Raw genomic sequence first — 25,899 nt, 5'->3', positions numbered from 1 at the left:
CTTTTCCTAGAGTTACATAACTACTGGTAGAAACTAAGGGAAGGGCACAAAGGCCTTCACTATACTATCTTTCCAACTTCCAGTGTATCCATAATGACATCAAAATAATTTTTTAATCTCACTATGCTCAAGTGTAAGCCAAAATGCATCATATAAATATTAAAAGTAACACTGTAGTAAATAATACATCTGATAAAATGTTGTCTTTTGAATTTATAAAGCACATTTCTTTCCAATACATCTTATCACTCTTGGTGTGTAGGCAGTGGCTTAATTAAGAGATCACCAGGATCTCTTTGTAGGTAAGAACATTCTCCTCATAAAAGCCTCTGGAGCAAACAGCACTTGGAATTCTCACTCTCCCTCTGTTACCTCTAAGCAACAAAGAGAATCTGTATGTTCTTGTTCTGTGCCTATACAAAGGAGCACAGAGGGATCGAAAGCTAAACTGTTACCACTGATGTTCCATAGCTTACAGACATTTGGAAACTCTGAAAATTACCTTATTTTGACCCAAGGCATTGACCTTCCCCAAGTCAGCCAACACTTCTTAACATTTTTCCCAGTGGTGTCAAAATATAAAATTCCTCAATTCTGATTTTTTATCACTCTATCCATATAGAGTATGTCAATACACTCTAAAAAGTACATTATTTTGCATTTTTTTCATGTGCTAATAATACAGTCTAAAAAGCAAAATATATTAGTTTGCATTTTTATTTTCTAAGGCTGAAAAAAATTAAGCCTTAGAAATGATATAGATTAAATATCTTTCTGAAGACAAAGTAGTTTCATTTTACTCCTATCGAGATTGGAGCTTGGAGAACTACCAACAATAATAATTTTTAAAAAAAGGAGAGAAAAGAAAAAAGAGTTCCCACTGTGGCACAGCAGGTTAAGGATCCAGTGTTGTCTCTGAAATGGTCCTAGTCACTGCTGAGGCACAGGTTCAATTCCTACTCCAATGTAGTGGCACAACAAAGAAGTATGTTTGTTAGCAATGCCAAAGGAACTGGCATTTCTGCCACTCAGATTCAATCCCTGGCCTGGGAATTTCGATATGCCATGGGTGCAGCCAATAAATAAATAAATAAAGATAAAAAAGATACTTACAGCCAACCATCATCATGGCCACTGAAAACATCTTCTCCACATCGGTAGTAGGAGCTATGTTTCCAAATCCTATGGTTGTAAGGCTTGTCATGGTAAAGTAGAGAGAGGACACGTAGAGTGAATCCTTGCTGGGTCCTCCTTCCCATATCCCTGCACTGGTATTGTATCGATACGGAGTCCCAATGCTCAAGGCCAGCTGGTAGAGCCAACTGTCTATTTGGATGGTGTTTGTGACTTCATCAATGACCTCGTAGTCCCCGATGCTGTACCATATGCAGGCCAGCCAGTGAGCAACTAGTCCAAACACACAGACCAGGAGCACAAGGACCGCGGCTCCATACTCCAGGTAATGGTCCAGTTTCCTAGCAACACGGCCCAGTCGCAAGAGACGCACCACTTTTAAAGAACTGAAGAGACTGCTGATTCCCTGAATAAAAAAATAGAAATGACAAAACACTTTCAGAAAAGAAACAGTTGGGGAAAACAATACAATAGCTCACATTAAAGAAAATCACCACTTAGACACTAAGAATATACACATAATACAGCTCTGACTTTTAAGTCAATAAAGAGTTGAAATGCTAGAAACCTTTTAAATGCAGTTTCCTTCCCACCGAGAAATAAGATATCTGTAAATGATTAGATTAAAAAAAAACCTTTTCATTAGCTAAGGAAGACCCAGTTTATTTTCATAAGTTGAGTATAAATAGCACAGAGAAAAACCAAAGGAGAAAATACCTCAAATGCAAAATCATATTATAGAGTATTGAAATACAGTGATGAAATCAGACCTTTTACTTCTTCTAATAAAAGCTTTTCCTCTACTCTAAAAGATTTAATTTTCTTACTTTATAAAAGCTATAAATAGCAAAATTCTGAAAAAGGAATCCCAGTTTTATTGTCAAGCAAACAGGAAATACTTCTGAGTATATTAAGAAGAATGAAAAAATGTCATGTTTCCTCTACCTCCTGCCACAGTTATGATAAGTGCTAAATTTGTAGAGCTGTGAAAAAGTGACAAGTTGAACCTAGAATAGGTACATACCTATGAAATTATATGGTTCTCTAGAAATAGTTATATAAAAGAATACCATAAGGGAACAGCTGCAAGAAAATTCATATTTTGTTGAGAAGCTTAAAACACCAAATATAGCATTATTCAAGTGGAAACATAGCATTGACTTTCTTCCATCAGTGAAGGTCCCATCATTACTTTTTTTGGAAGCATGTAATAAGCCACCCAGGGAGAAAAGATAAAGGCATTCCTTCTGCAGGAAGGAAAGACAAAGCAGTGATCCAGGCCACCTCCCATCTGATCATTACCTTCAGGTCTCATGGAGTCCCTAATTTCCTCACTGTTAGTTAATTCTATCTCCCAGAGCAGAGACAAGGAATCTAAGGTAAATTTCTCTGAGCTTAATTCTGATCCACACAGAGGAACTGGTTGGTATGGTGAAATAGATGTAATATTAATGAGACTCAAATTTTATGGCATCATATAGTCATTGACAGTTGTAAAGAAAAAGGCTAGAATGCCTTTGATTATACTATATATGGTAGTATATATTTAAAATTTTGCAAAACAATAATTTGGAATAGAGAAAACAAGAGAAGTAGAAACAGGAGACCTTGCAGTAGTAAAAGAAGAGCACAAGCATTCTGAAAGTTTTCCGTTTCAACCATGATATCCTTGGACCTGGCTCTATTTCCTTCTATTTCCATTCCTACTTTCAAACATTGTGGCATATGCGTAGCTTTAAATCAATTCTTATTTCACTTGAAAACCTGGAGGGAGGACTGTTGAACTTCAGACAGTTCAAAAGAGTAGCATTAATAAAATTCAGACGATCAATTGGCATAATCCAATCACGTGAGATACTGAGAGGTAAGAAGATTCAGAGAGCTTGGAAGCTCTCAAAAAAGGAACTATGCAATCATGAACAAGACAAAAATAAACTTTTATTGAAGATTTCTTTTACATTTAGAATGGATAAGCAATGAGGTCCAAATATATAGCACAGGGAGCTATGTCCAGTCTCTTGGGATAGACCATGATGGAAGGTAATATGAGAAAAATAATGTATAAATATGTATGACTGGGTCACTATGCTGTACAGCAGAAACTAAGTCAACCATACCCTAATAAAAAATAAATTCAAAGAAAATTTCTATATGGCAGGTTTTATGGGCCCTGAGAAATAAAGATTTCTCAGGTTCTGCTCTAAAGGAACTCACAGTCAAAATGCATGAAAAACTCAAATAGGGTTAAATTTAAAAATAGTGTTGCTATAGATGCAATTTTTAAAGAAACTGCAGTACTATTATTTAACTACTACAGACAAAAAAATTATTTCTACTGAAACTCTTTTCTCTAAAAAAATGGAAGAAAAAAACAGAGAAGAAATATTTATTCCCCATTCAAGCTAAAAAATAGTCACAACCCTCAACTAGACTGTAAAGAATCAGGACCTATGGGAATTAAGTCCAAATGATGGGAGGACACCCTGACCCCTGATCCAGGCAGACCTCTCCCAGAGGAGGTGTTTCAGCCCGAGGAGCATCTGTGCTGTACTCTACTGAATCAAAAGGCACCTCTTTCTATAGCCATGTCCAGCATTATTAAATGTTACAGAATACTGTTCAGGCACTGTAAGCTCTCTTTGTCATGGGTTCTATGCCAACACATTGTCCTGGATCTCAGCCAATTCTCCCTTTGCCCTCTCTTTCAAAATCATTTTCCGGGACCAACCTTATCCATGCTTCTATTGTGTGTTAGGATTCTCACTAGGATTAATTACCCTCAGCCTCTCCTGTTTGATTTATTGCCTATCCATGTTTCAACTGACTTTTATATGTGGACGATTCACAGCACAAAACTCTTTGCGTTCCTGATTCAGAAGCCAAATGCCCTCTATACTTTTCCATTTAGATATTCCGTAAGTGTTCAAATGGGAATATGTCCCAAAGGGAATCCTTCGCTTCTCCTGAATCAGTTCTCTGTCTCCCACTCTTGTGAATGCCATTATGAACCCAGTCTCACAGACTTGGGGCTGAGATCCCCTTTCCTGGCACATCCAGCCAGTTTTTAAGTCCTGAGTATCTCACTATTCAAAGTGCCTGAGTAAGTACGAAAAATATATCTGAATACATCTCTAAAAAAGTCCCCTCTTTCCTATTCCCAAGGCCATACCTTCAACATGACGTCATGTTTTTTCTCACTTATGACAGAAATAGCCTTTGCCTTTCCATCAACCACCCTATATCTCTATTCTCATTTCCTTTTTGGGGGGCAGGGCAGGGGGCATGCCCAAGGCATGTGGAAGTTCCCAGGGCAGGGATCAAACCCACACCACAGCAGTCGTTTGAGCTGCTGCAGTGACAATGTCGGATCCTTGACTCACTGCACCAAGGAGAAATCCTGTTCCCATTCCCTTTAATTTGCTACCAGCCTGGCATTTTTTTTTTACATCATGTATATCTAAGGATATCCCTCTCTGACCTAAAATCTCTATGGGTCACATTAGTTCATTCCTTATAGGATTAAGTATCACTCCCTATAGGTCCAGTCAGGACCTAGCATTTGCACATCTGATCAGCATCCTTCCTCCCAATTTCTCCTTTGTGCTCCCACCATGAGAAGTTATGTCTAGTTCCGAGAGTGCCTGCACTGTTTCAAGCATCACAAGTTGTTCCCCCTGGGCTTAAAGCACTCTCCCTCCCACTCTCTCCATGGATAGGGTCTTATTTACAGTTTATGACAAAGACTCTCTCCGTGTGCACTTCCCAGACATCATCCCTCTCCCCCAGCATCTTCATTGTCATAACCTCACCCTGCCCCCACTGTCAGAGTTAGGTGTCCTTCCTTTGTGTTATTAAACACTCTTTGCCCATCTCTCTTAAACAATGATTACAATAGCACCTTATTGTTTCCAGCCAGAAAATCCTAACCTCCTCCCCACAAGGAATATACCTAGTGTCAATTACTAAGTGTGGCATGCAGTAATGTGTTAAGCAGTCAATACCTTCAATACATGTATGAAAACCTTTTTATAATGCAGTAAATGTGAGTGGGGTGAGTCTGTGTGTGTGGTGGGGCCCAGGAGGGAGCCTAGTTAATAATCCTAGGTAGTAGGTGTCATTATTAAAACATAACCTAGGAGTTCCCATCATGGCTCAGGGGAAACTAATCTGACTAGTACCCATGAGGATGCAGGTTCAATCCCTGGCTTTGCTCAGAGTGTTAAGGATCTGGAGATGCCATGAGCTGTGGTGTAGGTAGCAGACATGGCTTGGATCTGGTGTTGCTGTGGCCGTGGTATAGGCCAGCGGCTACAGCTCCCATTTGACCCCTAGCCTGGGAACCTCCACATGCCACAGGGGCAGCCCTAAAAATAATAACCTAGAAAGTTTAGACAATTTGACTAGTTCATGAAGCATGCAGCTGGTAAGAGGAAGAGCCAGGAGTCAAATACAGGGGGTCTGGTTCCACACTCCCTGCTCTCTGACTTCATTCTGAAATTCACTATATCTAGAACATAATCAGTAATTTAAGTAGTCACACTAGTACCTGCAATAGTGGCTTAAACACAGGCATTCATTGCATGACTGAATAAAGGAGACTAAATACCCAGGCTCCCTCCTTTTCCTACCCAGGCATGAGGTAGAGGGGGCTTGGAGGTCTGTGGGGGCCTTATAACCCTAGGGAGTCTGCAGTTTTATAACTGGGACCAATTCATTTCATCCTCAAAATGAAACTCCTATTTCCACTGCTCATAGGACACTGAAGCTCACAAAAGATTAACAACTTGTCCAAACTCACATAGCTAGCAAGAATGGAAACATCACTCAGACCTATTCCTTCCACTTCTTCATGCATTTCCCACAGCAATCCAACTGTTGTTCAATCTTCCTGTCCTTATCCCAATAATCACTGCAATTAATTATGAATCTTCCTAAAAGAGAGAGTCAGGCATGTGCTCCAGAGGCTCATCACAGACATTAAAAACAATCTCTCCTATGGGCCCCAAGATCCAAAATCCCATCTCTGATACTATACTGCCACTTTTATATATCCACGTCTTACTTATGAGAAACAATGTCTTGCTAAAATGAGACTTCTATATCAAGTAAGTATTTATATTGCCCTCATTTTAAGTTAAACAATTATGAAATACTGTGCACATAAACACATATGTGCTTTCCCCACCTTTCTATCAGTTAACTTTTTTTCCAGCATAACAAGCTACTCTAAAAGTTTATGGGTAATAACTACCACCATTTGTTTAACTCATTTGTCTATGGCTTAATTGAGTGATTTTGCTGACTTTGGCTAGGTTTGGCTTATCCCAACTAAATTTACTTATGCATCTGTGGTAGGCTGCTCAGATGGCTGTTGGCCATCGAATCTGTGATGGCTAGAAGGATGACTCAGAGGGCTGCTCCTATGGTCTCTCATCCTCCAAAAACCTAGTAGATATTCTTCATGTGGCAGCTGGGCTGGGTTCCAAGACCTTGAGTGGAAGCTGTGCTTCTTGAGATCTAAGCTTGCAACTGGCATAGTGTCATTTACACACAATTTGTTGGCTAAAGTAAGTCATAAGGCCAGTCTAGACTCAAGTCAAGATGGGGAAATAGACCCTATCTTTTGATGGGAGAGGTTGCAAAGTCACATTGCAAGGGTATATGGATATAGAGAAGGAATTTTTTTTTTTTTTTTTGCAAAAAATATACTATCTGTCCTGTGCAAGAATGCTAGATGCAGGTGAAAAACCAAGCAACTGGTTATTATAAGTCTGTATTCCTGCCCTATCACTTCTACTTAATTCTCATGTGACCTTGGACAAGAAAATTCTTTGATCACTTCTTTTCTGTTTATAAAGCAAAGGTGGGGGAAAGGTAGGAAAGAACACCAGCTGATCTATCTGCCCGCTGTCCTTAGTGATGATCAAATTGATTTGTATTTTAAATGAAATATGGTTGCAAGTCATCATTTTTATGCTGATCACATCCCACATCTCTTTAATGTAGGAATCCACAAAAATAGCTTGAAGAGTTAATAATACCAAGATGTCTCTCCGATATTGTTATTTATGCTCCTGTGGCCTGAGGGGGTTGGCAAGGAAGGAAATTGGTTAGAAAGGTGGAAGACTGACTGAAAATTCTCCATTAACCCTGCTGTGATCTATTATGCATTTGATGCCTTTGATATTCTCTTCCACCAGTGGAACCCCAGGGATTTGTGAACTAAAAGCACAGAGGTTGGGATCAAGGCAGAATGTCACTGGAGCACAGAGGAGGGCACAGAAACACTGAAAAGTTTGGCATGAAATTAAGCAGCAAATGAATGAGCAAATAAAGCTGGTGGAAAGTACAGAATCAAGAGGTTATTATTTAAAAGGTGGTAGAAGGAAGTCATTTTACTGAGGATTGGCCTGTCAAAGTATTCAGAATTGGAGTTCCCATCGTGGTTCAGTGGTTAACGAATCTGATTAGAAACCATGAAGTTGTGGGTTCGATCCCTGGCCTTGCTCAGTGGGTTAAGGATCCGGAATTACCATGAGCTGTGGTGTGTAGGTCACAGATGCGGCTCTGATCTTGCGTTGCTGTGGCTGTGGAGTAGGCCAGCGGCTACAACTCCAATGGACCCCTAGCCTAGGAACCTCCATATGCTGTGGGTGTGGCCCTCAAAAAAAAAGACAAAAGACAAAGTATCCAGAATTACCATATGAGTTAAACTGAAACTTACAACAAGGAACTAAGTATAATTTGAGGCCGAATATAAACGTTATGAGAGAGTTATAAAATAAATAAAATCTCTTATTTCAGATGCAGAGTTGAATATGATGACTCCTCCTCCCCAAAATCACATGATATAGGAGAAATCATTAATTTGAGTTATATGCTGTGGTAAAATGTTAACCAAAAGATGCGGTAGTGATTATTGGATTTTCCACAACATTTTTTTTTAATATTTAAATCTAACATATTCTAAAAATATGCTTTTTTCCCATATTTATTGGGAAATGTGTAGCCATTTTGCTTTCCATGAATTTATGTCAGTAAACACTCCAGCTTTCAAATCTTTGAAGATGCCAGGCTCCCTCAAACACAGGGAATATATACTTGTTATTCTTTCTAAATGTAACTCTTTCATTTTCTGTCCTTATCCTAGTTAGCTCTATTCAGACTTCAGATCTCAGCTTAGTCATTGCTTCCTCAGAGAAGCTTTTCTCTCCAATCTAGATATGGTCATTTCTTCATATAATCTCAAATGACCAGGTACATTCCCATCATGAAATTTGTCTCTTTCTGGTTGTATACTCATGTTTTGTTCATTCTGTTATTCCTAACACACTCTCTCGAACAGTGTAAGCACCAAACATTTATTGAGAAAACAAATACATGAATTAAAGAAAAAACTAGCCAAACAGTAATCTCTCTTAATAATTTCTGAATCGTCTAGCACTGAAATTGTAATTAATAATCAATTGATTTAATCTTCAAGGAGCACTATATCAAACAACTATATAGAAACCACTCTGTTTTATAAGCATAGAGGTCTAATTCTAAGTAGATTTTATGAAAGATACATACATAACCCATTTCCATTTCCTTCTGTAGAACACAATTTAAAGGCTGAAAGAAAACTAAGTAAACTAGAAAATGTAGAAACTACATGTGCTATCTATATCTTTAACCCAGATAGCAAGTTCTACTGACTCCTTCCTATTCAGAACTCACTTCTTCAAATCATGCCACCAAGAAACCCATGGGGAAACAATCCCAATTACTCCATGCATCCGCTAACATGCTTCAACAGAGAATCTCAATTTAAATAACTTGTACACACCACCCATTTTATACTACTTATAGTCTTATCAATACACAGTGTCATCAGCAGGTAGATAAATAGGAAGATTGATGATGGATAGTTGGGTAGATAGATATATAGATAGATGTAGAATAGAGATTTCCAGCAACATCCACAGTGTACTAATTTTAAATGTTTCTTGATATGAAAAATATGTTCTCATTTAATATCCATTGGGTTCACAGTCACTATAAAGCATGATCAAAATATGCACCCTAGGAGTCCCCATCTTGGTACAGCACAAACAAACCTGACTAGGAACCACGAGGTTGTGGATTCGATCCCTGGCCTCATTCAGTGGGCTAAGGATCTGGCATTGCTGTGAACTGTGGTGTAGGTCGCAGACGCAGCTTGGATCCTGCATTGCTGCTGCTGTGGTGTAAGCTGGCAGCTGTAGCTCCTATTGGACCCTTAGCCTAGGAACCTCCATATGCAGTGGGTGTGGCCATAAAAAGAAAAAAAAAGAAAAAGAAAGAAAAGAAAGAAAGAAAGGCCTTCTAAGAAGAGGGATATTAAGACTTGATTTTTTTTTTTCAAAAACTATGCTATATGTACAAGCGAACCAGGTTGGGAAATGTTTTAAATACTTTAGTACTTTGTTGCTGCCTTTACAATTATCCAGTTCCTTAATAAACCCACCCCTTCCTATGTCACAGTCTCCTTTGTGCATTTCTGTCTTCTGCTCTCTACTCCAGTGAAGAAAATCTTTCCTTCAAAAACATCATATCCTCTCTCATGTGGGGGATCTCCAAATATGAATTTTAAAAACATTCTCCCAGAGTTCCCTGGTGGCTCAGTGGGTTAAGGATCCAGAGTTGTCACTGCTTTGGCATGGGTTTGATATCTGGCAGGAACTTCTGCATGCCATGGTATGGTCAAAATAATAATAGTGTTTTAAAAATAAAACAAAAAATAGATAAATAAAAACAAATAAAATAATAATAAAAATACTCTCCTTAACCTACTAACCACTCCTTTTGACTGGTTAATCCTGGTTAATCCTACTCATCTTTCAGGTCTGGGCTTAAACGTCACCTCTTCAAAGACTTCCCCTGACTATTCCCATCTTCAAATATGTTAAGATCCTTTATGGTACAAATAATTAGTTCAAGAAATACTGATGAAACAACACAGCAGGCACTAAGACTTGAAGCAGAAAAAGGCTAGTCTAACAATTTGTAATTATCGTAAAATAATCATTGCACAAGCCCTGTCATCTAGGCCTTCTCATTCATTGTGGTCAAAGCATTTGCATCTGCAAAAACCCAAACAAAAGCCTTTTGAGTATGGCCATTCATAAGTCAGTGTAATCCTGTGTATTAATATGACTATAAATGAAGATTACATTTACTGACATGATGACTTAAACAGAAGCAAATCACAGTGAAAACTAGCATCTTCTGGAAAATTGCACACCAGCCATTTGATTGTAAAGTCCATATTTGTGTGTGTAATGCTGACCAAGTAAATAATCACACTACAAGACTATCTTAGATCATGCTTGTTCTCAGTAAAGTCAAAAGGTTATAGGGTGGAAATCTCTGCTTATGAAAGGAGCAGCCTCAGGCATCTTCTTCCATAGGATTTGACTTCATAGCAGTCTGTGTAGCAATCCACAGAGCTCTGAGTTCCTTGTGCCCAAGGCCCAGGTGAAAATCCAGAAGTGAGCAAATGAGACACAATTGGCTGGTACTAGAACCATCTTAACTTAATAATCTTAAGAACTAAAAATTGTCTAAGCTACACTCAGCTTGGTCACTCAGAACTGAAACCATACCTTGCTGTCAACGTTGACATGACTTTGCATTATTCCTGTCTTACTTAGCACAGCTTCATTTTTCCAGGACTCTCTTGTCTAGGTGAATGGTTTGACTTTTCATTATAGGAATTATCCAAAGACTCATTAACTCCTTAGTGAAAAGCATTAACATACAGGTTAGGCCCTAAGAGTCTTTGACTCCTTTGCCTCAAAATCACCACCTTACTATTTCCACCAATCTTGGACTATGATATCATGATTCTTGAAACTTACCCAATCCTAATAAAGCTCACTCTTATAGCTCTTCCCTGCTTTGAAAGACCCACCTACCTTAAATCAAACTTCTAGTTCCCAATAAATTCTCTCCTTTTCTAAGATACTGCCAAATGCTCTGAGATACTACCAAATCTTTTCAAGATAGTGTTCTCTCTTATAATGGTAGACAATAAACTCAATTTAGCTTTGCCTTATTAATGAATTGTGTTTGAGGTTCCCTCTTGATGCCTCATGCTCCACCTAACCCAATACCTATAATAAGAACACAGTATAGCTTTCAGAGTTCCACAATGGATATGCTCAGAGTTGTATCAGTCAGGGAACCCTTAAGCTATAGTATCCTCATAAGGTTATAACTCATTAAAAGTCCTTCACAGTCCAGATGCAATTTACTGTTCAGAGTTTTTTGGTTTTTTTTTTTGTCTTTTTGCTATTTCTTTGGGCCGCTCCCATGGCATATGGAGGTTCCCAGGCTAGGGGTCGAATCGGAGCTGTATCAGAGATCTTTTTAAATGTAATATTGCCCAGAAACATAGGTAGGACATTTTCTTCATCAGTTTGGAAACCATGGATGATCAAAGGTAAAATCTGTCATACAGAGGAGAAATGGTTTTGTTAACCCTTACCCATAATGTCTAATAAACAAACTTCTTAAAGATGAAAAATTCCAATATAAATATGTTCCTTGTGAGTTCACATGTCTTATGTGAAAGCAGAAATAAATTCATGGAATAAAGTGAAGTAATAAAAAGACTAAATGGAGTAGCGATGAAGGCTTAGAACTTTCTTCAAAGAGTGAGGAAAGCACAGTGATAATTACTGTGCAGAAAGATAGCAAAGAGCAATTTCTATGGAAGCATCCATAGTTAAGGCCGAAAATTTAGGGGTTATAGTATAAATATTGCAATATATTTCAACTGCAATGTGGTTTTTTTTTTTCTTTTGTCTTTTTGTCTTTTTGCCTTTTCTAGGGCAGCTACCGCAGCATATGGAGGTTCCCAGGCTAGGGGTCGAATCAGAGCTGTAGCCGCCAGCCTATGCCAGAGCCACAGCAACTCGGGTCCGAGCCGCATCTGCAACCTACAGCACAGCTCACAGCAACACCGGATCCTTAACCCACTGAGCAAGGCCAGGGATCAAACCCGCAATCTCATGGTTCCTAGTCGGAGTCGTTAACCACTGCGCCACGATGGGAACTCCAATGTGGTTGCTCTTACATCAGAATCATTCCCTAATGCTTAACAATAGAAAGCATTCATCATGAATGAAGATCAATACAGATAAAAATTTCCATTCATGTAAGCAACCAAATCAAATGAAGGAATCTCATGGCTGTTCTTATTGCTTATAATTTCCTGTCCCCCCAAAGCTCCTAAGCTAACTCCCTCAGTTAGGCATACTGCTTTATCTCTGTAGAAAAGTAATGCAAAAGAATATATTCCTGGAATATCACCAATTTTTTCAAATATAAAACAAGACATCTATATTTAGATCTGTGTATTATCCAAACTTGATACCATTCTGTATCACCAATACCCACTTGGAATAGAACTTAAAAGTTGAGCCTATTGCCCCTAGGCTTCAGTTTGGAACCTGTGGTTGACTCTTAGCCATTTTCCAAATCATTTCCTCATCTCCTCCTTCACAGGGACTCCTCTTTTATTCACACCCTTGAATAGCTTGTGAGAAAATTTTTCTCTCAAGCTAGAACTTAGCAATTTGAGTTCAGTGACTGTGCTTGTACATATTTGTATTCATTTGTTCACCATGCTTTGCACACATAATGGGAGATACCAGCTTGAGGACCTAAATCCTAAGGTAACCCCTAAACACATATGGAAAGCTGGCAGGGTAGGTCATCTGACTGGAAGATTATTCAAGTGAGACTATCCATAGAAAGGAACTTACGAACAGAGAGGTGAGCATGGTGGGCAGATGATAATGCTCAATTGCCTAAAAGGAGAATTTGGGGGGATAGTTAAGGTTAGGCTACAAAGATTGCCATTTGGTCCTATTTTGCTGTTACAAATAAGAAACAAGTATATTTAGGAAACATGATAGTCTTCAATGCCCATTTACTGCAATAGAAATATATACAATATGGCAATTATCTGTCAGGCACTGCAAATCCAGGATATAAGAAAGATAGAATCTTTGCATTGAGTTGGTATAAGGACTATTTGATTCTTCCAGAAAGGAACACAGTGCCTAACCCCTAGTTTTATAAATATCTCTTTGGTTTTAATTTCTTAATTTGAAGTAGAATTGAAGGATACAAAATAGGGTCACTCATAAACCTTCCCTTGAAGGTTGAATGATAGGTGTTAGTAAACCACTAATCTAATCCTTAATAAAAATATAAACGGTTTTTATTTTATTGTTACTAGAAGAGCTAGGATTATCAAGGTGCTTTCTTAGGCAGAGAAGAATTAGGAAGTATATAGGACTTAAAATTGCAGCTAAAGTCTTTAAAGAAGGCTACTAAGAAACTAAGAAAATTTAAACTAAGAAAGTCTCATACAGTGAAATGAGCCAGAAAGACAAAGACAAATACCATATGATATCACTTATAACTGGAATCTAATATCCAGCACAAATGAACATCTCCTCAGAAAAGAAAATCATGGACTTGGAGAAGAGACTTGTGGTTGCCTGATGGGAGGGGGAGGGAGTGGGAGGGATCGGGAGCTTGGGCTTATCAGACACAACTTAGAATAGATTTACAAGGAGATCCTGCTGAATAGCATTGAGAATTTTGTCTAGATACTCATGTTGCAACAGAAGAAAGGGTGGGGGAAGAAAAGGTATCCTTACATGTATACATGTAAGGATAACCTGACCCCCTCGCTGTACAGTGGGAAAATAAAAAAAATTATTAAAAAAAAAAAGAAAGTCTCATACAGAGGTAAAATCACCCCAGAGATGATACATTTCATCATAGACAATCCATGTGATACAATACATCACATCACAGACACATCTCATACTCTTCAGAGTAAGTTAATTTACAGGGGATAAAGAGAAGCATTACATAATGATAAAGGGGTAAATCCTCCAAGAAGGCATAGCAATCCTTATGTGCATGCAACAAACAAGAGCATCAAAATATGTGACGCAAAAACTAATAGAATTTCAAGTATAAATAAGATGAATCCACTATTATAGTTATTGACCTCAACATCCCTCTGTCAGAAATTATTAGACCTAGCAGGCAGAAAATCAGTAAGGACATAGTGGAACTCAATAGTCTATTATTGATATCTTTGGCTAATTTATATGCCAGCAAAAAAAAAAATACACTTTCTTCTCAAGTTCATGTGAAATGCTCACCAAGATAGACCACATCCTGGGCTATAAAACACACCTCAAGAGTCCCCATCATGGCTCGGCGATAATGAACCCAACTAGTAGCCATGAGGATGTAGGTTTGCTCTCTGCCCTCACTCAGTGGCTTAGGGATCCAGTGCTGCCATGAGCTGTGGTATAGGTCACACATGCAAATTAGATCTGGTGTTTCTATGGCTGTGGTGTAGGCTGGCAGCACTGCAGCTCTGATTCAACACCTAGCTGGAGAATTTCCATATGCCACAGGTGTGGCCCTAAAAAGACAAAGCAAACAAACAAATAAAATAACATACCTTAACAAATTTAAAAAAATCTAAATCATACAGCATCTGCTTTTGGACCACAATAGAATTAAACAAAAAATCAATGACAGATATGCAACTAGGAAAACCAAAAATATGTGGAAATTAAATAACACACATAAATAAGACATGGATCAAAGAAATCTCAAGAAAAATTAATGTTTTAAAATTAAATGAAACTGAAAATACAACTTACCAAAATTTGTAGGATGCAGCAAAGAGGTACTCAGAGGAAAATTTATAGCTTAGAATGCACATATAAGAAAGCAATAAAGAACTAAAATCAATAACCTAAATTTTCACCTTAGTACACTGGAAAAAGAGCAGCAAATTAAATCCAAAGTAAAAAGAAGAAAAGACATATTAAAATTAGAGCAAAAAATCAATGATATTGAAAAAAGGGATCAGTAGAGAAAAAATCAACAAAATATTAAAGCTTTTTCTGTGAAAATGTCAAAAAAAATTGACAAGCCTCTAGCTACACTAACAAAAAAAAGGCACAATTACTAATACGAGAAATGAGAGAACATCACTTCAGATGTCATAGACATTAAACGGATAACAATAGTAATAATAATAATAACAATAACAATAATAATGGAAAAACATGAACAACTCTATGCCCATAAATTTGAAAATTTAGGTACAATGGATTAATTCCTTTAAAGATACAATGTGCCAAAACTCACATGCACAAAAAATTTTGATTATTTAAAGGGAATTATATCTATTAAACAGATTGATTTAATAATTAATAACCTTCCAAAACAGATAGCACTAGGCCCAGATGAGCTCACAAGTAAATTCTACCAAATACATATGGAAGGATTTATACCAATTCTCTATAATCTCTTCTAGAAGGTAGAAGCAGTAGAAACAGTACTACAAACAGTAATACCAAAACCAGACAAAGACAATATGAGAAAATAAAACTACAAATAAATATCTCTCATGTACATACCTGCAAAAAATCCTCAAAAAAATTAGCAAATCAAAATATTATAAGAATTATACTGTATGACCAAGTAAGACTTATCCAAGGTAGGCATGGTTGGCTCAACACTCAAAAATCAACTAATGTAATCCATTTTATCACAGATAAAAAAGAAAAATGATATGTTCATATCAATAGATTCAGTAAAAGAACTTGACAAAATACAACGCTTAGAATAAAAACTCTCAGAAAACTAGGAACACAGAGGAACTTCCTCAACCTGAAAAAGAACATATACAAAAACCTTGAAGGATATATCATATTACATTATTTAATGATGAGAAACCATAAGCTTTCCCACTAAGATCAAGAACAAGAAAGAATTTCTATTCTCACCGGTCCTCTCTGATCTCATACTGGAAGTCCTAGCAAATGCAATAAGAAAAGGAAATAAAATGGTATACAGATTGGGAAGAAAAAAAAAACTTTCTATATTTACAGATGATACGATTGGCTATGCAGAAAATCCAAACAAACTGACCCAGAAAAAAAAAAATCTGGAACTAATTAGCAATTAAAGCAAGTTTGCAGGATATAAGTTCAATATGCAAAAACGAATCACTTTCCTGTATATCAACAATGAACAAGTGGAATTTAAAATTTAAAAACACAATGTAATTTACATCAGCACCAAAAACTGAAAGACATATATAAAAGTAACAAAACATATACAAAATGTGTATGAGGAAAACTATGAAACTCTGATGAAAGAAATCAAATAACTAAATAAATGGAGTAATATTTCATGTTTATGGACAGAAATATTCAATATTGTCAAGACATCAATTATTCTTGATTTAATCTAAAGCTACAAAGTAATTTCAATCAAAATCCCAGCAAGGGGAAACCTGGACAGATGCATGCAAAGCAATGAAATTAGAACACACCATGAGGTGTGAGGACACCATGCACAAAAATAAACTCCAAATGGCTGAAAGACTTAACTATACGACAGGACACCATCAAACTCCTAGAAGAAAACATAGGTAAAACACTCTCTGACATCAACATCATGAATATTTTCTCAGGTCAGTCTCCCAAAGCAATAGAAATTAGAGCAAAAATAAACCCATGGGACCTCATCAAACTGAAAAGCTTTTGCACAGCAAAGGAAACCAAAAAGAAAACAAAAAGACAACTTACAGAATGGGAGAAAACAGTTTCAAATGATGCAACTGACAAGGGCTTAATCTCTAGAATATATAAACAACTTATACAACCCAACAGCAAAAAAACCAATCGATCAATGGAAAAATGGACAAAAGACCTGAATAGACATTTCTCCAAAGAAGATATACAGATGGCCAACAAACACATGAAAAAATGCTCAACATCGCTGATTATAAGAGAAATGCAAATCAAAACTACCATGAGATACCACCTCACACCAGTCAGAATGGCCATCATTAATAAATCCACAAATAACAACTGCTCAAGGGGGTGTGGAGAAAAGGGAACCCTCCTGCACTGTTGGTGGGAATGTAAACTGGTACAGCCACTATGGAGAACAGTTTGGAGAGACCTTAGAAATCTATACATAGAACTTCCATATGACCCTGCAATCCCACTCTTGGGCATCTATCCGGACAAAACTCTACTTAAAAGAGACACGTGCACCTGCATGTTCATTGCAGCACTATTCACAATAGCCAAGACATGGAAACAACCCAAATGTCCACCGACAGATGATTGGATTTGGAAGAGGTGGTATATATACACAATGGAATACTACTCAGCTATAAAAAAGGATGACATAATGCCATTTGCAGCAACATGGATGGAGCTAGGGAATCTCATCCTGAGTGAAATGAGCCAGAAAGACAAAGACAAATACCATATGATATCACTTATAACTGGAATCTAATATCCAGCACAAATGAACATCTCCTCAGAAAAGAAAATCATGGACTTGGAGAAGAGACTTGTGGTTGCCTGATGGGAGGGGGAGGGAGTGGGAGGGATCGGGAGCTTGGGCTTATCAGACACAACTTAGAATAGATTTACAAGGAGATCCTGCTGAATAGCATTGAGAATTTTGTCTAGATACTCATGTTGCAACAGAAGAAAGGGTGGGGGAAGAAAAGGTATCTTTACATGTATACATGTAAGGATAACCTGACCCCCTTACTGTACAGTGGGAAAATAAAAAAAATTATTAAAAAAAAATCCCAGAAAGTTATTTTGTGGATATCCATATACTAATTCTGAAGTTTGTACAGAGGGACAAAAATTGTGCAGAATAGCCAATACAATATTAAAGAAGAAGAACAAATTCAGAGGACAGACACTCAACTTCAATGCTTGCTGTGAAGTTATAGTAATTAAGGCAGTGTGTTATTGGTGAAACAAATAAGCAAATGTAACAATGGAACAGAAAAGAGAGCCCAGAAATAGACCCCTCATAAATATAGTGAACTTATCTTTGACAAAGGAGCAAAGGCAATACAATAAATAAAATATAATTTTTTCAACAAATGGTAATAGAACAATTAGATATCTGATAAAAAATATGAACCTAGTCAAAGAACTTATACAGTTTACAAAAATTAATTCAAAATAGATCATATGCCTAGACATAAAATATAAACTATAAAACTTTAAGAAGATAACATGGGAGAAAATCTAGGTGATCTTGGGTATGATAATAATTTTTAAGATACCACAACAAAGGCACAGTCCATGAAAGAAATAACTAAGAAACTGGACTTCATTAAAATTCAAAACTCTAGGGAGTTCCCTGGTGATCTAGCAGTTAAGGATTTGATGTTATCACCACAATGGCTTGGGTTCGACATTTGGATGGGAATTTCCACATGCTGTGGGCATTGCCAAAAAAATTTTAAGACTCTGCTCTGTGAAAGATCCTGTCAAGAAAATGAGTAGACAAGCCACAGACTGGGAGAAAATATTTGCAAAGGATATATAATAAAGGACTATTTTCCAAAATATATGAAGAACTCTTAAAATCAACAAGATGGTTAATGACCCCATTATAAAATGAGCAAAAGATCTAAACAGACGCTTGACCAAAGGAGCTTTCAGATAGTAAATAAGCGTATGCAAGTATGTTCATATATCATTAGAAAATGGCAAGTCAAAACAAGACACATTCTACTAGAATGGCTAAAATCCAAAACACCAATGATATAAAGTGCTAGTAAGAGAGTGGACCAGCAGGAACTCTTATTTATTGCTGGTGGATGTGTAAAATGGTACAACCACTTTGAAAGACAGTTTGGCAGTTTCTTACAAAACTGAACATATTCTTACCACATGATCCAACCACACACTTGATATTTACCCAAATAAGTTGGTAATTTATACCTACACAAAAACCTGCACACAAAAGTTTATGGCAGCTGTATTCATAATTGCCAAAACTTGAAGGCAATCAAGATGTCCTTCAGCAGATGAATGGACAAGCAAATTGTGGTACATCCAGACAATGGAATATTATTCAGTGCTAAAAAGAAATGAGCTAGCAGCCATGAAAAGACATAGAAGAACCAAAAATGCACCTAAGTGAAAGAAGCCAATCTGAAATGGCTACTTATATATGATTCCAACTATATGACATCTGAAAAAAGCAAAACTATGGAAACAGTAAGGATCAGTGGTGCCCAGAGTTTAGGAGGGAAGAAGGGATGAAGAGGCAGAGCACTGAGTTTTAGGACAGTGAAACTACTCTCTCAAACACTACAATATGTCTTTATGCATTTGTCAAAACCCATAAAATGTACAACACCAAGAGTGAATCCTAATGCAAGCTATGGACTTTGAGCAATATGATGTGACGTTGCAGTTTCATCAATTAGAATCTATATGCCCCTCGGGGCGGGGGAGCATTGATAATGGGGGAGGATATGCATATGTGGGGACTATCTTGGTGTGGGAAGTCTCTGTACCTTCTCCTCAAGTTTGCACTTGCATCTGCCTCTACATAGATTAAATCATGAGCCACTGCAGCTGCTGACCCTCAACACCCCTGGAAAGGAGCTCAGCGTGGAGATCAGGAATGAGGCCCTGTGTGCTCTGAGAAAAGTGACAGAACAGATCTTCAAATAGATAATTTATGAGCCCAATCCTTGCAGCTCCTCATATCTAGAAAAGCACTAAAGTCCTTCATGGTGATGTCTGCTCCTCATGACAAGAAGTAGCCTTCATGACACTAGCAGCTAACTTCTATAAAATGTATGCTGGGTTGCATGGGCTTCCCCCTTCACTAAAATCACACATATACTGATCTTCCCCCCTACTTCTTTGGAATGGTATTTCAGAGCTATCTGAAATGCTGTCTCCAGGGCTATAGTCCTCATTCCCCTCTTCCTGCCCCTCCAAAAATCTCTCAACCTTTAAGTCATACATATTTTTCAAGTCAACACTGCTCTTTTTAAAAAAGTTCATTGTCAACTGGGCAAACACACTGATAAGAAAAATCAATCAATTCCAAGATGGACTTGGCAGTGTTTCTATGGAGTTAATAAGATTAAAACTAGGAAAACTAAAAATACATATATTATGTAATCCTCACCTATATCACTCAAACATTATTTAAATTATCTAAAGGCATTAATGAAAAATTAATGGAAATCAAACTGTATTGAACAACAATTTCTATCATGCTATTCTTGGTAGTGTCTGAAGTTCAACAAAGGGGGAAAAGAAGCCATTAAAATCTATGAGTATAGTTAGCATCTTTGATTTCCAATTCTTGCTTTGATGACCAGATAAGAGACAAAAATTTTCTATGTAAATAGATATGCTAAAACAAGGTAATGCATGTGGCCACCTCACAAGCATAATTCAATTTAAAAAAATCATTTTACTTCAATAAAAAAAAATCACTTTTCTGGAAATTAAAAATAGTTATGTATTTCCACTTAGTGGTCACTGGCTCATTATTTTGCCTCCTGAAACAATGCATAGATGATCATTTTTCCAATTTCAATTTGTTCTGACCTATCGTATATCATGTTTACTACTTACTAATACCACTCATTGTCCCCTAAATTCCCTGTGGATCATGGTTTCTAAATCCATTTAGGCTACCAAACTATGCATTATTATCTGCAGCTGCCCCATCTTTCTTTGATGTCTTATAATTCAGTTCCCCTGACCTTCCTGGGAAATCAAGCTCTCTGGACCTCCTGGAGCTGTACTCAAATGCATGCTAACAAAGGAACTTGTTTCTATTCCTTGGATTCCTAGTGATAATATCTTTTACCCCCTGTTACGGCTTCTAGGAAATTTACATTACTTCTTTGAAATAGAATGCTTTTCTTTAACAGACTCTGTCTTCTTAGCCTCACGGTTCTTTTAAAAGAATGAAATACATAGTTCATGAATTCCCAGTAAATCAAATTACCTTCAGAGAGCATGTTGACTGAGACAATCTTAAATATAAAAAGTGTTATTAAGTCCTCTAAATCATTCTGCACCCGAACCATCTTAAAGGATTAAACTGATCTCAGACTCATACTCTCCTATTCCCTAGGCACCACCAGCTCAATTCCTCATTTTTAAGTTCTGCTTTGCTTTATATCATTATACAATCTACGAAAACCTTGCTAACACTTCATTTCTTCAGGTCAGTGAGTCACCAATATGCACTAAGAGCCACAAAGGACTGACTACCAAGGAGATAAAAGACATTCTTTACCATCACAGGGCTTACGGCCACGCTGAGGAAACAGACATACACATGAAATAATAATATCTCCTCAGACATGCACAACTCTACAAGTGAAAATCACTCATGTCTGTTTTCCCATTTATTCCTCAAAACCATCTTGTGAAGTAAAAAAAGTCACACATTCTTTCCCTTTTTTATAGATGTGGAAACTAAGATCCAAAGCCACTATCCTAAAGGCTCACAACAAACATATCCTAGAGAAGGCATCTAATGATTAAAAGAGAAAGTTAAAAATAATGCAAAACCAAAATACAAGACAATACTAGTTTAAAAGATGAGGAGGCAAACAGAGGTCCTTGATTTATTTAGAAGGCAAAGATACTAATAAGTCAAATACTATTGCTAAAATGTTAAGAGTAAGGAATTAACAGAGAAACTTCCAATTCAGCAGAAGGAATCCAGATTTTAAAAATTCAAACAATCTAAAAGATGGCATAAAAGAAGAAAAATAAAGCAAAAATATAAAAAAGTAAAGAAAAAGTATTTTATAATAAAAATAAGATGCTCTAAGTAAATCAAAAGGTAATCACAATAAATGTAAGTAGACCAAATTGCCAGTTAAAGAGACTCTTAGAATGTGTACACTATTGATAAAATATATAATCAGAGTATAATAATTTAGAATGATAAAAGTAAATGATAGAAATATATTATATATATATATATATATCAAATACTATACAAATTCTAATTTAACTCTATTAGTATCAAGCCAAATAGACTTTAACCAAAAAAAAAAAAAAAAAAGATTATTGGAGACAAAGAAAGGAAATAATGTTGAGAAAATCTTCCCAAAAGTTTAGCAAAAAGATAAAATATTGGAAAATAAGGGAGGGAGGAATTAGAGGACATATCCAATAGGTACAATATCTGAATAAGAGGAGTTCCAGTAAGAGAGAGAACGGGGGGGGGGGTGTATGGAGAAAATCATCATAAGAAAAAAATCAAAAACAGAAGATATGCTTTTCCAGACTGAAAAAAGTTACCCAGTCAGTGCCCAGAAAAACTGATGGAAATGGACACATACCACACTATGTCGTTGGAAAGTTTCAGACCCTGGACAAAGACAATACAGCAAATTTCCAGAAAGAAAAAAAACAGGTCACAAATAAAGGATCAGAAATCACAATGGCTTAAAGTTGCTTAACAGAATTATTAGAAAGGAGACTATAATGACACTATGTCTTTCAAATTCTGCGGAGAAATTATCTCTAGCCTAGGATATTATATCTAGCCAACTGTCAATCAGGTGGGTAATGAGGGATTTATTTAAGAAAATGATGTTGATAGAATATTGCTTGCATCAATGTAACGACAGGAGATTTAGATAATTGGCCTAGAGCTTGGTGATTAAATTTATGAAAAGTATATAAAACTAAGAAAATGATAAAACCAGACAGTTATCAACTCTCAGGAAAATGAAAAGTGCGGAAAAGAAAAGGTGATCACAACATGTTGAAGGTTCAGTTATATAGCATATTTGTAGCCAGAGATACAAATACTAAATACAAAAACCTAGTATTTATGGGACAAAAAGATGATATACCTATATCATGAGACTGAGGTGATGGAAATAGTGCATGTAACAGAGTGAGGGCAGGAAGCAAGGGACTAAAACCTTAAAGTCCATAGTGAGAAGTCAAAGATAAGTCCTAAGATTGAAAAACCATGAGGTAGTTTTAATATGGTTATTGGTGATGAAAGCTAATAATAAAAGAATCATCTAAACAATTTGAAAATGGTCTTCTCGAGGGTCTTCCCATTTTAAAAATGAGATTATTGTCAATTATTCAAAACAGAAGTTCTACCAATACTCCCCTGAGCAATGTATGAGAGACCTCACCACATCACTTTATCAGTGCAGGTCCCTACAGAGCAATGCCAAGTCAATGTTAGACATGCAAGACTTTTCCTGAGATAAATGTCTGCAAAGGATGTGGGGAGGAGGGATGAGCCTTCAGACCACAGCACAGGTCTGAAACCTGTGAAGAGAGAAGAAGAATTGTGAAGGAAGAGCCTAAACTCCAGCACAGTTAGATGGGGAGTCCCAGAGCAAAAGCTGCTCGAGAGAGGAGTTCTTCATTAAGCAGGAGGAGACTAATTATAATATTACCACCCTCTTCATCATTGGGTAGGCACAGCTTTGGGAAATATGGATTCAGTGTGTGAACCACAGAACATCAAAAGCCACAGCAGGTGTTGGTCAACTGTATTCAGTAGTGTGTTGGTAAATGATTAACAACTAATTCCACAGGAAGTTTTTTAAAAAGTTTTTATTCATAGCATTTGCATCTTTCTGGGTATAAATACTCCCACTGTGGCCAGTTCCAGGTTACCAGTATTGACAGTGTGATATCACTGACTGCTGAGTTTGAAAAAGATACTAATTGTTTTCTCAAACCAGGAGCCACCCCCAGGAAGCCTGTAACCATGTGCCAAACAACAGATTTTCATGACGGGAGATCTGAACAGTGCACCTCCTTAGCCAATTTACTAACATAGTGTGTGTAACTGACACTATGTCAGTGTACTTGTCAGGTTTACTTTGCATTTTCCTTAATATGATTAAGTCTAAGAAGCTTTTTGTATATTTAGATAGTATATTAAATGCATTCATTATTATATATTTAATGCATTTTCTTTTCTATGAATTAGCCAATCTTTTGATTATTTTTATTTATATCTTTACTCCTATGTTCTAAGTAATGGAAATCTTAATGCATTGATCTTATTACATTTATCCATTTAGTAAATGGATATATAAATACTAATTATTACCTTATTATTATATGATTAGCATTTTCAAAATTATAAAAAAAATCAACTCCTCTAAACACTTCCCAGAGGATAAATACAAAAAAAAATAAAAGCATGATATAGATGGAATCTAAAATTAGAAAACAAATTACTATGATGCCTTTTGTTCACCCAAATTTTTAAAGTAACAATTACATGCACAGCACCAAAATACAATGTGTAGGAGTTCTCTTGCCGTGCAATGTTAGATTAAGTATCCAGAATTGTCACTGCAGCAACTTGTGTCGCTGCTTTGACCAGGGTTCGACCCCTGGTCAGGAAACTTCCACATGCCATGGTAAGCCCCCAAAAAATACAATGTCTATACTTAACTTTCAGAGAAATATTTTTTAACATCATTAAGGCTGAGTGAATTTAGAAATTTTATGGACAAAGTTACTGAAATGTTTCAGTCTATCTCCCAAAACACACAGAATGACAACAGTGTAGTAGAGAATTTTCCATCTGAGCAGTACAAGGACAGAGTAGAATCTTTAGGGGAATTAAGTTTGTAATTATTATTGTGAACACATTTTAGTAATATATATTTATATTTATCTTTGGTGTGGCAAGTTGAAAATCAAACAGTGAGTTAGATGCTAAGAAGCTCTGGATGAAAGGGTCTTTCAAGATATTACATGTTTTAAGTATTTCTTAATTGTGCAGGTAACATTGAATATGCAGAGTCTTAATTAGACCAACATCATAACTGATCCAATACAGTTTTTAACCACAAATGTACTTAGACAAAATTTTAAGCAGAAACTATAAAAAAAGGAGGCCAAAAAGGCAAAAAGTCAAGAATTGCTCTTCCATAAAAGTTTTCTATATCTTTTTGTTAACTCAAGTGCTGCTACCATCTGTATCTGGAGGGGAGGAGTCAAAAAATCTACGGATGCATAAAGTTTTAAAATGCTACAGTTTTCCAAAAAAAAAAATACCTATTTCATCATCTTTCAAACAATTATCTAGTTCACAAGCCATATTTGACTCCAAATGAAGCAGCTTTTCTTATGCTCCACCTCCTTCAACCACAACCTCCAACCATAGCCATTTTCCTAATAATTAGTATTTTCAACTAGAAATCAAGAAGCAGATGAAAATGAATTTAAGGTAATCAAATCTGATATTATGGCAAGTGTCCAATAAGATGAAGGTTGAAAGTGGTAACTAAAAACAATCTGGATTATCTATAAACTTTTATCCTAATTTTCTCGAGCACTAAAAAAAAAAAAAAAGAGAGAGAGAAACTTACCTCATCCACATTTTCAAAGGCATTGATGATGTCATAAGGTAAACAAGACAACAGATCGATCACAAACCAAGTTTTCAGATAGTTCATCCTTATCAGCTTGGGGTCAGAAATGACCTCTCCACCAGGTCCCACAAAAGTCGTGTGAAAATTTAAAACAATGTCAACCAGAAAAATAACATCCACTACACTGTCCAGCACCAGCCAGGCTATGTTATTCTGCTTCGTTTTGAAGGAAACGTTATAAGGAACCATAATGGCGGTGTAGAAGGTAAGAATTAAAATCACCCAATCCCAAGTTGTTTTAAAAGCACAGTAGTGTAAAATAATGTGTGGTGGCGTCTTTGGTGCTTCTTGCTTGTACTGAGGAAGGATATCTGATCCCAGCTGAAGAACCTAAAAGAGAGAAAAAGTATATATAAATGACCTGGACATCTCTGCACAGTTAGTAATGAGTTTAAATTGAGTGGCAGTCAAACCACAGTCTGTTATCATGATTC

At 36.6% G+C, this 25,899-nt stretch overlaps 1 protein-coding gene across 4 annotated transcripts in view; it reads right to left on the bottom strand.

Annotated features, from left to right (window-relative positions):
* KCNH5 (potassium voltage-gated channel subfamily H member 5) overlaps nucleotides 1-25,899 on the bottom strand; it is a 293,800-nt gene that overhangs the window by 203,127 nt on the left and 64,774 nt on the right. For all 4 annotated transcript variants that reach the window (XR_014820505.1, XM_021062620.2, XM_084983190.1 and 1 more), the window contains 2 exons: nucleotides 25,403-25,795; nucleotides 1,114-1,540 (listed from right to left, as the gene is read on the bottom strand). Coding sequence is in view for 3 of the 4 variants with exons in the window: in XM_021062620.2 (XP_020918279.2) it covers nucleotides 1,114-1,540; nucleotides 25,403-25,795 (820 nt within the window). In the remaining variant the exon portion in view is untranslated. The remainder of the gene's footprint in view (nucleotides 1-1,113; nucleotides 1,541-25,402; nucleotides 25,796-25,899) is intronic.

The sequence above is a fragment of the Sus scrofa genome, chromosome 1 (genome assembly GCF_054392235.1).
Source record: "Sus scrofa isolate SSC_HxYL_T2T_F1_AM1 chromosome 1, Sscrofa_HxYL_maternal_Yorkshire_Landrace_v2.0, whole genome shotgun sequence".
Taxonomy (NCBI): domain Eukaryota; kingdom Metazoa; phylum Chordata; class Mammalia; order Artiodactyla; family Suidae; genus Sus; species Sus scrofa.
The sequence above is the reverse complement of the archived record's forward strand: the minus strand, read 5'-3'. Positions and strand labels throughout refer to the sequence as shown.